Source organism: Oncorhynchus nerka, linkage group LG5 (assembly GCF_034236695.1).
Source record: "Oncorhynchus nerka isolate Pitt River linkage group LG5, Oner_Uvic_2.0, whole genome shotgun sequence".
Classification (NCBI taxonomy): Eukaryota; Metazoa; Chordata; class Actinopteri; order Salmoniformes; family Salmonidae; genus Oncorhynchus; species Oncorhynchus nerka.
Genome location: NC_088400.1, coordinates 32395131 through 32411067, shown reverse-complemented (window position 1 = coordinate 32411067; position 15937 = coordinate 32395131). Strand labels below are relative to the sequence as shown.

General features: G+C 44.4%; 2 protein-coding genes across 3 annotated transcripts in view; one reads left to right on the top strand and one right to left on the bottom strand.

The window, feature by feature from the left end:
- The first annotated feature begins 979 nt into the window (after positions 1–979).
- On the top strand, positions 980–14609 carry LOC115119364 (T-cell leukemia homeobox protein 3-like). Its single transcript, XM_029648143.1, has 3 exons — positions 980–1555; positions 2515–2749; positions 12268–14609. Exons 1-3 carry the CDS (start codon positions 1162–1164, stop codon positions 12449–12451), a joined length of 813 nt encoding a protein of 270 aa, XP_029504003.1. The 5' UTR covers positions 980–1161; the 3' UTR covers positions 12452–14609.
- LOC115119363 (Kv channel-interacting protein 1-like) overlaps positions 13477–15937 on the bottom strand; it is a 61348-nt gene continuing 58887 nt past the window's right edge. The window contains exon 8 of one of the 2 annotated variants that reach the window (XM_065018540.1): positions 13477–14698. In XM_065018540.1, the coding sequence (XP_064874612.1) occupies positions 14651–14698 (48 nt within the window). In that variant the 3' untranslated portion in view covers positions 13477–14650. The remainder of the gene's footprint in view (positions 14699–15937) is intronic. The other variant, XM_065018541.1, reaches the window with a different exon arrangement.

Below are 15937 nucleotides of genomic sequence, written 5' to 3'. Positions count from 1 at the left end.
AGCAGACACGGTTCGGATACAACCTATTGGTTTACTTCAAATGTATGTCTTACACAGAGAAGGAGTAATCTGCCAGTAGCTGTTGACAGACGCCGTAATCAAAACGGAGAAGTGATGCCTCGCTTCCTCTATAACTCAAATCAATGGCCCTAACCAAGGCCCACTTCAATCCATGACGAATAGACTCTGGTGTTAATACAGGTCCTCTCGTGTTCCTCGTAGAAAATCAATAAGACGACTGAACTGCCTGCATTCACCTTCACTACTCCACAGGTCTGGTGAGAGACGCGCAGCCACCAACATGTGTATTGCGGGATGGACATATCACAGAGAAGAGACGGAGACCAGAGCTAGAGATGATCAACGACTAAACTGTATCGAAATAGGAAAAGGCAATGGGAAGTAAGAAATATGTCATCGTTGCAACTTGTATCTGTTATTTCTGTTCAATTAATATATTTCATTACAGCTTACTGTATTTTCATGGAGATCGGACAATGACAAGGCTACAAAATGGAGGTTAGAAAACAGGGACTCCGGGCACCTTTTCAAAGCCTGTGGGGCGGCAGGTAGCCTAGTAGCCTAGTTACCGAAAGGTTGCTAGCTCGAATCCCCAAGATGGTAAGGTAAAAATCTGTCGTTCTGCCCCTGAACAAGGCTGATAACCCACTGTTCCTAGGCCGCAACTGTAAATAAGAATGTGTTCTTAACTGACTTGCCTGGTTAAATAAAATAAACACTAGGTCAAGTGAATTGTCCAAACAGGTCAAATACAAGGTTTAGAAATGTATGCTCTGATATTGCACTAAATTAACTCTTTCGGAAAGCAGTCGAGGTTATGGTGTTAAATTATCCTGCCCCCAAGGGATTGACAGCACCAACCAATAAAAACACAGGAATGGGGGTGGGTGGGCAGCAAGACCAACATTTTTTTGCAGGGAAGAGAGCGTCACAGACTTATCCAAACGCACATCAAACTTTCACTGGCGTGCGCGAGGATGATCTGAAGGAGTGCTTTCCGAAGTTTCAGATGGTCGGATTCTGAACGGAGGATGACAATGGAGCCAACCGCAGTTGCTTTTTGGCAGAAACTGGCTGTTTAACCTCGTTATTTAAATTCCATCCTGTCCAGCCATCCCACGGTCTGAGTAAACGGTGGGGATGGAGCGCGCACTCAGCGCCCCAAGCCCTCCTCTCAAAGTGGTCCAGCACGAACCCATCAGTTTCGGCATCGACCAGATACTTAGGAGCGATGCTGACTCAGAGAGCGGCCGGGCCAGCAGTGGAGACGATTACCTTTTGGGGAGCCCGACCGGAGGGAGCGCAGCGTCCTATACCGCGCTGTCCATCTCCCTCTCGGGTATGGTACCACAGTTAGAGGATCCTGGTTTGTACGGAGTGAAGCGCAGCCTGGGCAGCAGAGGAGTGATCCGGGTGCCCGCTCACAGACCGTTGACGGTCGAGGGACCGCCGCATGTGGGGAGCGCTGTGCCCGGGTATGGAGGCCTGTGTTTCCCGTTGGTCGGTTATAGGTTCGCCAAGGACAGGTTATCAGGTAACTTTCTGATAAAAAATGTTCCCGGTTTCCCGTAATAGCAATTTTCAAAACATCTTGAAAACATCTTATCTTTACAATAAACGTGTAATAAGCTTCAAAAAAGTGAAAAGCTAAATAATAACGATAACGATACGGCAATAAAAACAACAATAATACAGATTATGTGATCAATAAAATAACAAAGCATTTTGAGAACCAATTCATTCAATCTCCAACCTTTTACGCATTAAAACGTAAGAAAATGTAGGCTTCACCCACTTCACCCACTGAAATTGTAGCCTATTTCCTTATTTCAATTAATACTTATAGCAACGGAAACCACGTGTAAATATTGAATAGGCCTATACAAATAAAATGTGGACAAAAAACACAATTGCTACAATAATCAAATTATTACACCCAACAGTTTATACAATCTGATAAAGACATATGAAAACATTCTCGCGAAGAGTAATAAGCCGTAGTGTGAATGTTAGGCAATAATGCTATTGATCTCAAATACAGGCCTATTCCATTTGTAATAGCCTGATTCGGCACCCAGAGCCGAACCCAACATGACCGACTTCCTGTATTCACCATGTAATGTCATTGTTGCTCACGCAAGAGGAAGCCTAACTTTAATATCCAGACAGAAATGATGGCTTTATCCCTAGAGAATAAACGATTAAAATCAGGTTAAAAATGGAATATTTGCAAATTGCAGATGGATGAGTCAACGTAGGCCCAAACAGAAACGCCCAGTTTTATGCAGGCGCCAAATCAACCAATACAATTGTCTTCTAACTAGACTAATAATGAATATAACAGTTTTCTACTGAGGATTAGACAATACTCCAGAATCTATGAACTGTACAACAACCCAGTTGGAGTCTTTCCTACCACAGAGGACAAAACACCCATCACTCATCCACCGTGTGAACTCATCCTCCAGTGTGCTGTTCTGCTCCCTCCTCCAGCTCTCGTGCCATTCACGGTGACCCGGCGGATAGGTCATCCATACCAGAACTGCACACCACCCAAACGGAAAAAGCCTCGGACATCCTTCTCCCGTGTGCAGATTTGCGAGTTGGAGAAGCGCTTCCACCGGCAGAAGTACCTCGCGAGCGCGGAGCGGGCCACCCTCGCCAAGAGCCTGAAGATGACAGACGCGCAGGTCAAGACCTGGTTCCAGAACCGCAGGACCAAGTGGAGGTCAGTTTATCAATTTTACCGTTTACATGTTTAGTCATACCTTAAAGTAAATGTCCATTGAAAATCTCAATGGATGATGTCTTCCTCGTGAGGAGAATGAGCTGGCCAATTAGCAGTCTACTCGCATGACGATGGTATATACCCGCACCGTTCTGTTGTTTCGGTATACCCACACCGTTCAGTTGTTGGGGTACGCCCACACCATTCAGTTGTTTCGGTATACCTACACCATTCAGTTGTTTCGGTATACCCACACCATTCAGTTGTTTCGGTATACCCACACCATTCAGTTGTTTCGGTATACCCACACCATTCAGTTGTTTCGGTATACCCACACCATTCAGTTGTTTCGGTATACCCACACCATTCAGTTGTTTCGGTATACCCACACCATTCAGTTGTTTCGGTATACCCACACCATTCAGTTGTTTCGGTATACCTACACCATTCTGTTGTTTCGGTATACCTACACCATTCAGTTGTTTCGGTATACCCACACCATTCAGTTGTTTCGGTATACCCACACCATTCAGTTGTTTCGGTATACCCACACCATTCAGTTGTTTCGGTATACCCACACCATTCAGTTGTTTCGGTATACCCACACCATTCAGTTGTTTCGGTAAACCCACACCATTCAGTTGTTTCGGTATACCCACACCATTCAGTTGTTTGGTATACCCACACCATTCAGTTGTTTGGTATACCCACACCATTCAGTTGTTTCGGTATACCCACACCATTCAGTTGTTTCGGTATACCCACACCATTCAGTTGTTTCGTATACCCACACCATTCGGTTGTTTCGTATACCCACACCATTCAGTTGTTTCGGTATACCCACACCATTCGGTTGTTTCGGTATACCCACACCATTCAGTTGTTTCGGTATACCAACACCATTCAGTTGTTTCGGTATACCCACACCATTCAGTTGTTTCGGTATACCCACACCATTCAGTTGTTTCGGTATACCCACACCATTCAGTTGTTTCCATATACCCACACCATTCAGTTGTTTCGGTATACCCACACCATTCAGTTGTTTCGGTATACCCACACCATTCAGTTGTTTCGGTATACCCACACCATTCAGTTGTTTCGGTATACCCACACCATTCAGTTGTTTCGGTATACCCACACCATTCAGTTGTTTCGGTATACCCACACCATTCAGTTGTTTCGGTATACCCACACCATTCAGTTGTTTCGGTATACCCACACCATTCAGTTGTTGGAGTAAGCCGACATCATTTCAACACAGAAAAGCTACTGCCTTTAAAAGGTGCTACACATAGGATTTTTGTTGTTGTTGGATTTTTGCATTGTAATTTCAGGAAATGTCCGTATTAAATCTGCAGTAATAGTGAAATGAGTGTTTCATAGTCACTATCATTTCACTATTAGCAACATATCTATCATGAACATTTTCTGAAATTATACTAAACAAAAATATAAACACAACAGGTAAAGGGTTGGTCCTATTTCATGAACTGAAATAAAAGATCCCAGAAATCCTCCTCGTGCCCAAAAAGGTTATTTCTTTCAAAAGTTGTGTGCAAATTTGTTTACATCCCTGTTAGTGAGCATTTCTCCTTTGCCAAGATAATCCATCCAACTGACAGGTGTGGCATATCAAGAAGCTGATTAACCTCTTACCTCTACCTGGGACGCTTGCGTCCCAACTAGAGCTCTGGAAATGCAAATGCGCTACGCTAAATGCTAATAGTATTAGTTAAAACTCAAAAGTTCATTAAAATACACATGCAGGGTATCAAATTAAAGCTACACTCGTTGTGAATCCAGGCAACAAGTCAGATTTTTAAAATGCTTTTCGGCGACAGCATGAGAAGCTATTATCTGATAGCATGCACCAATACACTACAACAGAAAAGCACAGCAGGGGACGTAAACAAAATAATTAGCATTTCGGCGTTACACAAACCGCACAATAAAATAGAAAACAGTCATTACCTTTCACCATCTTCTTTGTTGGCACTCCTAGATGTCCCATAAACACTATTGGGTCTTTATTTCGATTAAATCGGGCCATATAAAGCCAAGATATCGTTATATGTAGACTGTGTGATAAACGAAAAAAACAGCGATTTCACAACGTAACGTCATTTTTTAAAATTCAAAAAGTAGACGATAAACTTTCACAAAACACTTGAAATACGTTTGTAATGCTACTTTAGGTATTAGTAAACGTTAATAAGCGATAAAAATCATCCGTAGGCGATGTATATATCATTAGCTGTCGTCTTGGAAAAAATTTCAGGAGAGAGCTCTTCCGGAATGATCTGGGCGGAGACCGGAGGTAAGCGGTGCCCCTCTTTCGGTTCAACCAAGAATCAAAGATGATTAAATTCACAAGATACTCGACTACATGGGGATGCTGTGGGAGTTGAATGCTCGGTCTTATCTAATTCGGCTCACTGTTAACAATTGCTGGAAGTGGCGCAAGGATATTTATTTCCATTTTCTGTGATCAGGTTTTCCTGCGCTTTCCGATGTAACGCACGTTATGTAATAGCCACAGTCGTGATTTAACCAGTTTTAAAAACGTCAGAGGGTTTCCTATACACACATTCTAACCATATGAACGTACTATATTCCTGGCATGAGTAGCAGGGCGCTGAAATGTTGCGCGATTTTTAACAAAATGTTCAAAAAAGTAGAGGGTAGGAGCAACAGGTTAAACAGTATGATCATTACACAGATGTACCTTGTGCTGGGGGACAATAAAAGTCCACTAAAATGTGCAGTATTATCACACAAGTTTTGAGGGAGCGTGCAATTGACATGCTGACCTGCAGGAATGTCCACCAGAGCTGTTGCCAGGTAATTGAATATACATTTCTCTACCATAAGCCACCTCCAAAGTCATTTTAGAGAATTTGGCAGTACATCCAAATGGCCCCACAACCACAGACCACAGGACCTCTACATCCGGATATTTCACCTGCAAGATTGTCTGAGACCTGCCACTAGGACAGCTGATGAAACTGTGGGTTTACACAAGCGAAGAATTTCTGCACAAACTCAGAAATCGTCTCAGGGAAGCTCATATCTGCGTGCTCGTTGTTCCCACCAGGTTCTTGACCTGACTGCAGTTTGGCATCATAACCCACTTAAGTGGGCAAATACTCACCTTTGATGGCCACTTGCACGCTGGAGAAGTGTGCTCTTCATGGATGAATCCTGGTTTCAACTATACCAGGCAGATGGCAGACAGCGTGTATGGCGTCGTGTGGGCGAGCGGTTTGTGATTCACAACATTGACATCCGAGTGCCCCATGGTGGTGGTGGGGTTATGGTATGGGCAGGCATAAGCAACGGAAAACAAACACAATTGCATTTTATTAAAGGTCATTTTAATGCAGAGAAACCGTGACGAGATCCTGAGGCCCGTTGTCGTGCCGTTCACCCGCCGCCATCACCACATGTTTCAGCAGGACATCATGTTGCAAGGATCTGTACACAATTCCTGGAAGATGAAAATGTCACCGTTTTTCAAAGGCCTGCTGCATACTCACCAGACATGTCACCCATTGGGCATGTTTGGGATGCTCTGGACCCACGTGTACGACAGCGTGTTCCAGTTCCCGCCAATATCCAGCAACTTTGCACAGCCAATGAATAGAGGAGTGGGACAAGATTACACAGTCCACAATCAACAGCCTGATCAACTCTATGTGAAGGAGATGTGTCGAGCTGCATGAGCCAAACACACCAGATACTGACTGGTTTTCTGATCCAGGCCCCTACTTTTTTTAAGGGTATCTGTGACCAACAGATGCATATCTATATTCCCAGTCATGTGAAATCCATAGATTAGGGCCTAATGCATTTATTTAAATTGACTGATTTCCTTATATGAACTGTAACAGTAAAATCTTTGAAATGATTGTGTTTATATTGTTGTTCAGTGTACAATGCAAAAATGTATAAGAAAATCCTATCTGTAGCACGTTTAACCAGTGATGTAAAGTACCTACACTACCATTTCAAAGTTTGGGGTCACTTAGAAATGTCCTTGTTTTTGAGAGAAAAATCACATTTTTTTGTCCATTAAAATAACATCAAATTGATCAGAAATACAGTGTAGACATTGTTAATGTTGTAAATGACTATTGTAGCTGGAAATGGAAGATTTTTTATGGAATATCTAATTGATCAATTACATAGGCATACAGAGAACCATTATCAGCAACCATCACTCCTGTGTTCCAATGTTAGCTAATTCAAGTTTATAATTTTAAAAGGCTAATTGATCATTAGAAAACCCGTTTGCAATTATGTGAGCAGTTTGATTGCTTCTTTAATCAGGGCAACAATTTTCAGCTGTGCTAACATAATTGCAAAAGCGTTTTCTAATGATCAATTAGCCTTTTAAACTGATAAACTTGGATTAGCTAACACAACGTGCCATTGGAACACAGGAGTGATGGTTGCTGATAATGGGCCTCTGTTCGCCTATTTAGATAATCCATTAAAAATCTGCCGTTTCCAGCTACAATAGTCATTTACAACATTAACAATATCTACACTGTATTTCTGATCAATTTTGTTATTTTAATGGAACAAAAATGTGCTTTTCGTTCAAAAACAAGGACATTTCTAAGTGACCCCAATCTTTTGAACAGTAGTGTAGTTAAAAATACTTCAAAGGACTAATTAAGTAATTTTTGGGGGTATCTGTACATTACTTTACTATTTATATTTTTGACAACTTCATTATTTTACTTCACTGCATTGCTAAAGAATATTATGTACTTTTTACTCCATACATTTTCCCTCTTCACTTAAAAAGTACTCGTTACATTTTGAATGCTTAGCAGGAGAAGACAATTGTCTAATTCACACTTATCAAGAGAACATCCCTGGTCATCCCTACTGCCTCTGATCTGGAGGACTCACTAAACAGAGAACATCCCTGGTCATCCCTACTGCCTCTGATCTGGAGGACTCTCTAAACAGAGAACATCCCTGGTCATCCCTACTGCCTCTGATCTGGAGGACTCTCTAAACAGAGAACATCCCTGGTCATCCCTACTGCCTCTGATCTGGAGGACTCACTAAACAGAGAACATCCCTGGTCATCCCTACTGCCTCTGATCTGGAGGACTCTCTAAACAGAGAACATCCCTGGTCATCCCTACTGCCTCTGATCTGGAGGACTCACTAAACAGAGAACATCCCTTGTCATCCCTACTGCCTCTGATCTGGAGGACTCTCTAAACAGAGAACATCCCTGGTCATCCCTACTGCCTCTGATCTGGAGGACTCACTAAACAGAGAACATCCCTGGTCATCCCTACTGCCTCTGATCTGGAGGACTCACTAAACAGAGAACATCCCTGGTCATCCCTACTGCCTCTGATCTGGCGGACTCACTAAACAGAGAACATCCCTGGTCATCCCTACTGCCTCTGATCTGGAGGACTCTCTAAACAGAGAACATCCCTGGTCATCCCTACTGCCTCTGATCTGGAGGACTCACTAAACAGAGAACATCCCTGGTCATCCCTACTGCCTCTGATCTGGAGGACTCACTAAACAGAGAACATCCCTGGTCATCCCTACTGCCTCTGATCTGGCGGACTCACTAAACAGAGAACATCCCTGGTCATCCCTACTGCCTCTGATCTGGAGGACTCACTAAACAGAGAACATCCCTGGTCATCCCTACTGCCTCTGATCTGGAGGACTCTCTAAACAGAGAACATCCCTGGTCATCCCTACTGCCTCTGATCTGGCGGACTCACTAAACAGAGAACATCCCTGGTCATCCCTACTGCCTCTGATCTGGCGGACTCACTAAACAGAGAACATCCCTGGTCATCCCTACTGCCTCTGATCTGGCGGACTCACTAAACAGAGAACATCCCTGGTCATCCCTACTGCCTCTGATCTGGAGGACTCTCTAAACAGAGAACATCCCTGGTCATCCCTACTGCCTCTGATCTGGAGGACTCTCTAAACAGAGAACATCCCTGGTCCATCCCTACTGCCTCTGATCTGGTGGACTCACTAAACAGAGAACATCCCTGGTCATCCCTACTGCCTCTGATCTGGTGGACTCACTAAACAGAGAACATCCCTGGTCATCCCTACTGCCTCTGATCTGGTGGACTCACTAAACAGAGAACATCCCTGGTCATCCCTACTGCCTCTGATCTGGCGGACTCTCTAAACAGAGAACATCCCTGGTCATCCCTACTGCCTCTGATCTGGCGGACTCACTAAACAGAGAACATCCCTGGTCATCCCTACTGCCTCTGATCTGGTGGACTCACTAAACAGAGAACATCCCTGGTCATCCCTACTGCCTCTGATCTGGAGGACTCACTAAACAGAGAACATCCCTGGTCATCCCTACTGCCTCTGATCTGGTGGACTCACTAAACAGAGAACATCCCTGGTCATCCCTACTGCCTCTGATCTGGAGGACTCACTAAACAGAGAACATCCCTGGTCATCCCTACTGCCTCTGATCTGGTGGACTCACTAAACAGAGAACATCCCTGGTCATCCCTACTGCCTCTGATCTGGCGGACTCACTAAACAGAGAACATCCCTGGTCATCCCTACTGCCTCTGATCTGGCGGACTCTCTAAACAGAGAACATCCCTGGTCATCCCTACTGCCTCTGATCTGGCGGACTCACTAAACACATGCTTCGTTTGAGAATGATGTCTGATGGTTGCGGCGTGCCCCTGGCTATCCGTAATGAAAAAAATGAAAAATGGTGCCGTCTGGTTTGCTTAATATAAGGAATTTGAAATGATTTATACTTTTACTTTTCATACCTAAGTATATTTAAACCCAAATACTCTTTAGACATTTACTCAAGTAGGAATTTACACGGTGACTTTCATTTTTACTTGAGTCATTTTCGATTAATGCATGTTTACTTTTACTCAAGTATGACAAGTAGGCACTGCCTTTAACATGTACGTAATGAAACATGTTTGGGAGGAAAACTATTTCAGTCACATTGTAATTAATTATAGATACTATTTAATGGTAATCTGGAAACACTGTTACTTTAAGTCTTAATCTCGTTCACCAGTCACCAGAAAGACACTTCTGCTGTGGCCCAATTAGTCTGGGGACAAGGTTAGTTTTAAACTATAGGCCTGAATTGAGACTGTTGAGACTAATTGTTTTCTGGTAGTGTGAAAGGTACGACACGGGATTTAGGGGGATTTTTGCAGTGCCTTCAGAAATTATTCACAAAGTGGGGTTAGAATTGATTTAATTGTAATTTTTATCAATGATCTACACAAAATACTCTGTCATGTGAAAGTGGGAGAAACATTTCAAGATTTGCCAAAAAATATATCTTGATTAGAAAAGTATTTAACCCCCATGTTAGAATCACCTTTGGCAGCGATTACAGCTTGACTGAGGGACCTTTTTTTACCTTTATTTTACTAGGCAAGTCATTTAAGAACAAATTCTTATTTTCAATGACGGCCTAGGAACAGTGGGTTAACTGCCTGTTCAGGGGCAGAACGACAGATTTGTACCTTGTCAGCTCGGGGGTTTGAACTTGCAACCTTCCGGCTACTAGTCCAACGCTCTAACCACTAGGCTACCCTGCCGCCCCACACCTTACAGCTGCTTGTACTGTATGTGTGGGGTACAGAGATGATGCAGTCATTGAAAAATCACGTTAAACACTATTCCATGCAACTTATTATGTGACTTGTTAAGCAAATGTTTGCTCCTGAACTTATTTAGGCTTGCCATTACAAAGGGGTTGAATATTTATTGACTCAAGACATATCAGCTTTTCATTTTTTATACATTTGTAAAAATGTAAAAAAAACGTAATTTCACGTTGACATTCTGGGGTATTTTGTGTAGGTCAGTGACAAACAAAATCGCAATTTAATCCATTTTAATTTCAGGCTGTAACACAACGAAATGTGGAAAAAGTCAAGGGGTGTGAATACTTTCTGTAGGCACTGTATAATTGCTGATGATTTTAAACTATAGGTCTTGAGTCAATAATTATTCAACCCATTTTTTATGGCAAGCCTAAGTAAGTTCAGGAGTAAACATTTTTATCCAGACTCATTGCAGGTAAGAAAACAAAGGTCCGTGGGCGTGGTGTAGAATTTGGCCGAATTAAGGAGCCAGGGTAGCCAGGCAAGCTGTCAGCATGGCCACTGCTCTTTAAATATGTCACTCATTGCTTCAAGTCACACCCTGCCACACCCACCAAATGGAGCAAATGTACCTCAAAGTCTGCTCAAGAATGCTGAAGAAAGTTTTGGTGAAACATGTTGTTCATTATGCAACATAGCGAACGTTCAATCGAACTGAACAGCTAGCTGGTAGATCCCTAATTCCTCTGCCCAAAAAATGATTGGACTATCCTGTAGGCCTACCAGAATAAGTCAGGAGAAAACAGGATGGTCAAATCAGCCCAAGTGTCACACCTGCTCCCGCTTCCCCTCTCTGGTGCTCGAGGGCGCCAGGCTGCCCTTCATTATGCACACCTGTCACCATCATTACTCGCATCTGCACTCATTAGACTCACCTGGACTCCTTCACTTTGTTGATTGCCCCTCTATATCTGTCTGTTCCTCAGTTGGTTCCCCGTGTCAGCATTATTGTCGTCATGTCGTTTTATTGCCCCGTCCAGGATCTGTTCTTGTTTTATGTCTGTTGTCCATTAAATGTTCACTCCCTGTACTTGCGTCTCGTCTCCAGCGTCGGTCCTTACAGAATGCTGACACCAATATTTGAGGGAGTTCTTGTTTTTGTTTTTTGGTGGTGACGTCAGATCCGGGTGCCAACACTGATGGAACCAGGGGTGCCTCAGCTGGTTCGTTGGGCTCTAAAGGTTTCCTTTCCTCATCTGTCTCGGCAGGCTCCTATGTTTCAGCTGGATCGTTAGGCTCCCACTTCTAAGCCTCGGTCCGGCCTGTCAGGCTCGCCCAGGTGGGATGCCGGGTGGGGCCCCTGGGGGTACTGTCACGCCTTCTCCCCTCTCTGAGCTTGAGAGAGCCAGGCTGCCCTTCATTACACACACCTGTCACCATCATTACGTGCATCTGCTCTAATTGGACTCACCTGGACTCCTTCATGTTTGTTGATTCCCCCTGTATATCTGTCTGTTCCTCAGTTGGTTCCCCGTGTCAGCATTATTGACGTCATGTCATTTCATTGCCCCGTCCAGGATCTGTTCTTGTTTTGTTTGATGTCTGTTGTCCATTAAATGTTCACTCCCTGTACTTGCTTCTTGTCTCCAGCGTCAGTCCTCACACCAAGTCTGTTTGGCCTAGACCTAAAGTTTATCAAGTCATCTGCAATTATACAGTGCCTTCAGAAAAATGAAGCTGTAGGCCTAGATGCCTAAGGAAAGTTGAGATGGTATATAAACGTCCACTAGGCTACATAAGTTTGACCATTGGTGAATTTCAACATATTAGAAGTATTCTATGTTCATAATTACATTGTAAGCAAGTAGGCCTAATCTCTATCTTTCTCTGTTTTAGGAGACAGACAGCAGAGGAGCGGGAGGCTGAGCGTCAACAGGCCAATCGGCTGATCCTACAGCTGCAGGCCGACGCCCTCCACAAGTCCTTTAACGAATCAGCAGGCTTCAACCCGCTGTGCTCACATAACTCCTCCTTGAATGCCCTGCAGAACCTCCAGCCCTGGGCCGAGGAGAGGGAGTAGGAGGAACCTGCAGCCCTGGGCCGAGGAGAGGGAGTAGGAGGAACCTGCAGCCCTGGGCCGAGGAGAGGGAGTAGGAGGAACCTGCAGCCCTGGGCCGAGGAGAGGGAGTAGGAGGAACCTGCAGCCCTGGGCCGAGGAGAGGGAGTAGGAGGAACCTGCAGCCCTGGGCCGAGGAGAGGGAGTTGGAGGAACCTGCAACCCTGGGCCGAGGAGAGGGAGTAGGAGGAACCTGCAGCCCTGGGCCGAGGAGAGGGAGTAGGAGGAACCTGCAGCCCTGGGCCGAGGAGAGGGAGTAAGTCTCCCGTAACCACTGATCCAGGGTCACATATTTGTCCATCCTTCCCAACTGTTAAGATGAGGAATTGAATGATTTGACCCTAGCTCAGTTGGTAGTGGCAAAGTGGAGATTATGGACAGTGTGTGATGCCCCTTTGAGACTGTGTGGAGACAAGGTGCCGGATAGCCCTAATACTACACCCAACCCCTCATCCTTAGACCTAGATAGGGCTCAATCTATCTACACTAGCCAAGCACCCTTCCAGGTGTTTTGACCCCTATCTGGCCTTACGTTATATCCCACACTGTGGCCATGTTCGAGAGCGTCAAATCCATGGTGCATTGTGGGTAAATGGTTACTGACTGACTAATCTACATATAGGAATGAGTAGTTATTTATGATGCAAGGTGATTTGTAGATCAGTCAGCACTGTCGGCAGCAACGTGGAACAAGCTCTATGGCTAAAGACAGATTGTAGACTCAAGTGACAGGGAACTGAGGGAAGGACAGGAGGAGCCACGTGTGAGAGGTAGAGGGGTATAGAAGAGAGGGAGGAAGTGGAGTGGTGGAAGAATGATGCATGTAATGTCGGTAAAGTGTGAAACTAAAACATCCTCAAATGTTCCATTTGTGACTAATTTCCTATGAGGATGTGGGTGTAAATGTATCGTCATTTGTACTTGGGATGTAGATATGTAAATACCGATATACACTCTTCACTTGGGAACCCTTCATTTGTTGCCTGTGGTGTTACAGACACGGATGGAAAGCTTCGTTTTACTCAAAGAAGACATAGCAAACATCACAATTTTTTCAGAGAAGTTTGTTAAATATCATTTTGCACCACATTTGAATACACTGATGTTTTCTGTGAGATAACTGTGAGGAAAGGGATTTTGTATTTTCTTGTCAGTAAGTCTTCACATTGATTAGGCTATTGTCATCTCTCATGGCTTTATTCCTGTATTCTCAGTGACAAGGTCTCTTTCTCTCTCTCTCTCTCTCTCTCTCTCCCTGGTCACAGTGAGTGGTTGGGTATTGTCTTGAGAGTTGTTACTGTACAGTCGTAATATCCCACATAAGAATACACTTCAAAATGGGACTTGCAATAACTTCCTACCACTGTATATGTCTATCATAGGCCACATAACATCCAATCCAGGCTCTGTGGGCGGGATGTCGTCTGGCCATGACTTAGATTGACAGACAAAGAGACCAACCACGACACAGATGAAAAGAGCTCCTTGCAGACAGAAAGATAGAAGCCAAAAACACTATGACACAAGTCACCACAACACCAAAAACATTGAATAACACTAACACACATTCTGTAGGAGTTCTGCATTTAGCAGGGTTAGGACTGACTTGGTTCAAATGTATTTTTCTTAAAGGTGAAATACCGATCAGATGAATTTTACAGATGAAAATGTATTGATTGTGTATTTGTTATTTGGTAGTCGATTGAGGATTCAATCCAAGGTATGTGTGTATGCCTTAATCTTTGTGTGTGTTTGTCAGTAGGTACACTAACAGGTGTGATATACACTCTCAGAGAGATCAGTAACCATAACAACATCAACAGAACAAGACAGAGAGGACTAGGGTGAAAGGTTACAGAGTCACAGGAAGTTCAAAAACAGGTACAGGGGTCAGAGGTCAACGGCAAGGGTCATAACCCAGCCCGTTGATGGTCACTGCCATGGTAACATGATGGTGAGACACTGTGCCACACGACTGGTGTGTATAGCTGTTGTTGGGCAGCCGGTGTTGAGTACCTCTCGTAACCATGGTGACAACAAAGTTTATTTGTGCCTCTTTTTTCCATTAAATGGCGGGCTGCTTTTCCTTCTCACAGCTCAAGCATCTCTTCCAATTCCTCCCGGTCTTTCTCTGTGTCTTTTCTCTCCTTTTCTCTGTGTGGTCTATATGACATTTTTGAAGAGCTGCAGGGACCTCATAATGTTTTCATCCTAAGAAAAGAAAGTATGGAAAAAGGAGAGCTGATTTAATATCAGGTGGATAAAATGATACCTCTGAACTTGCAGTTATCATAACTACCACGAGGGGGCAACAAAAACAGAGGAGAAGATAGCAAGGGACAGCAATGTGAACAGCAGAGAGTACAGAAAGCAAGACACCTCACATGCTTGTTTTTTCTGGTTGGGGCAGGGTTTGCGGGGCAAGAGGGAGGAAGGGAGTTTAGTCAACCAAAACCAGGTGCTGTCACAGTGATGCCTATGCTAAGCTAAGGACCCTGGGACTTAACACTTTCTTCTGCAACTGGATCCTGGACTTCCTGACAGGCTGCCCCCAGGTGGTTAGGGTAGGTAACAACACATCCGCAACGCTGATCCTCAACACAGGGGCCCCTCAGGGGTGCATGCTCAGTCCCCTCCTGTACTCCCTGTTCCCTCATGACTGCACTGCCAGGCACGACTCCAACACCATCATTAAGTTTGTCGATGACACAACAGTGATATGCCTGATCACCAACAACGACAAGACAGCCTTTAGGAAGGAGGTCAGAGACCTGGCTGTGTGGTGCCAGGACAACAACCTCTCCCTCAACGTGATCAAGACAAATGAGATGATTGTGGACTACAGGAAAAGGAGGACCAAGCACGCCCCCAACCTGTAGCGGAGCAGGTTGAGAGCTTCAAGTTCCTTGGTGTCCACATCACCAACAAACTATTATGGTCCAAGCACACCAAGACAGTCGTGAAGAGGGCACGACAAAACCTATTCCCCCTCAGGAGACTGAAATGATTTGTCATGGGTCCTCAGTTCCTCAAAAGGTTCTACAGCTGAACCATCGAGAGCATCTGGTTGCATCACTGCCTGGTATGGCAACTGCTTGGCCTCCGACCGCAAGGCACTACAGAGGGTAGTGCGTACGGCCCAGTACATCACTGGGGCCAAGCTTCCTGCCATCCAGGACCTCTATACCAGGCGGTGTCAGAGGAAGGCCCTAAAAATTGTCAGACTCCAGCCACTCTAGTCATAGACTGTTTTCTCTGCTACCGCACGGCAAGTGGTACCAGAGCTCCAAGTCTAGGTCCAAGAGGCTTCTAAACAGCTTCTACCCCCAAGCCATAAGACTCCTGAACATCTAATCAAATGACTACCCAGACTATTTGCGTTGCTACTCTCTGTTTGTTATCTATGCATAGTCATTTTAAGTCTACCTACATGTACATATTACATCAATT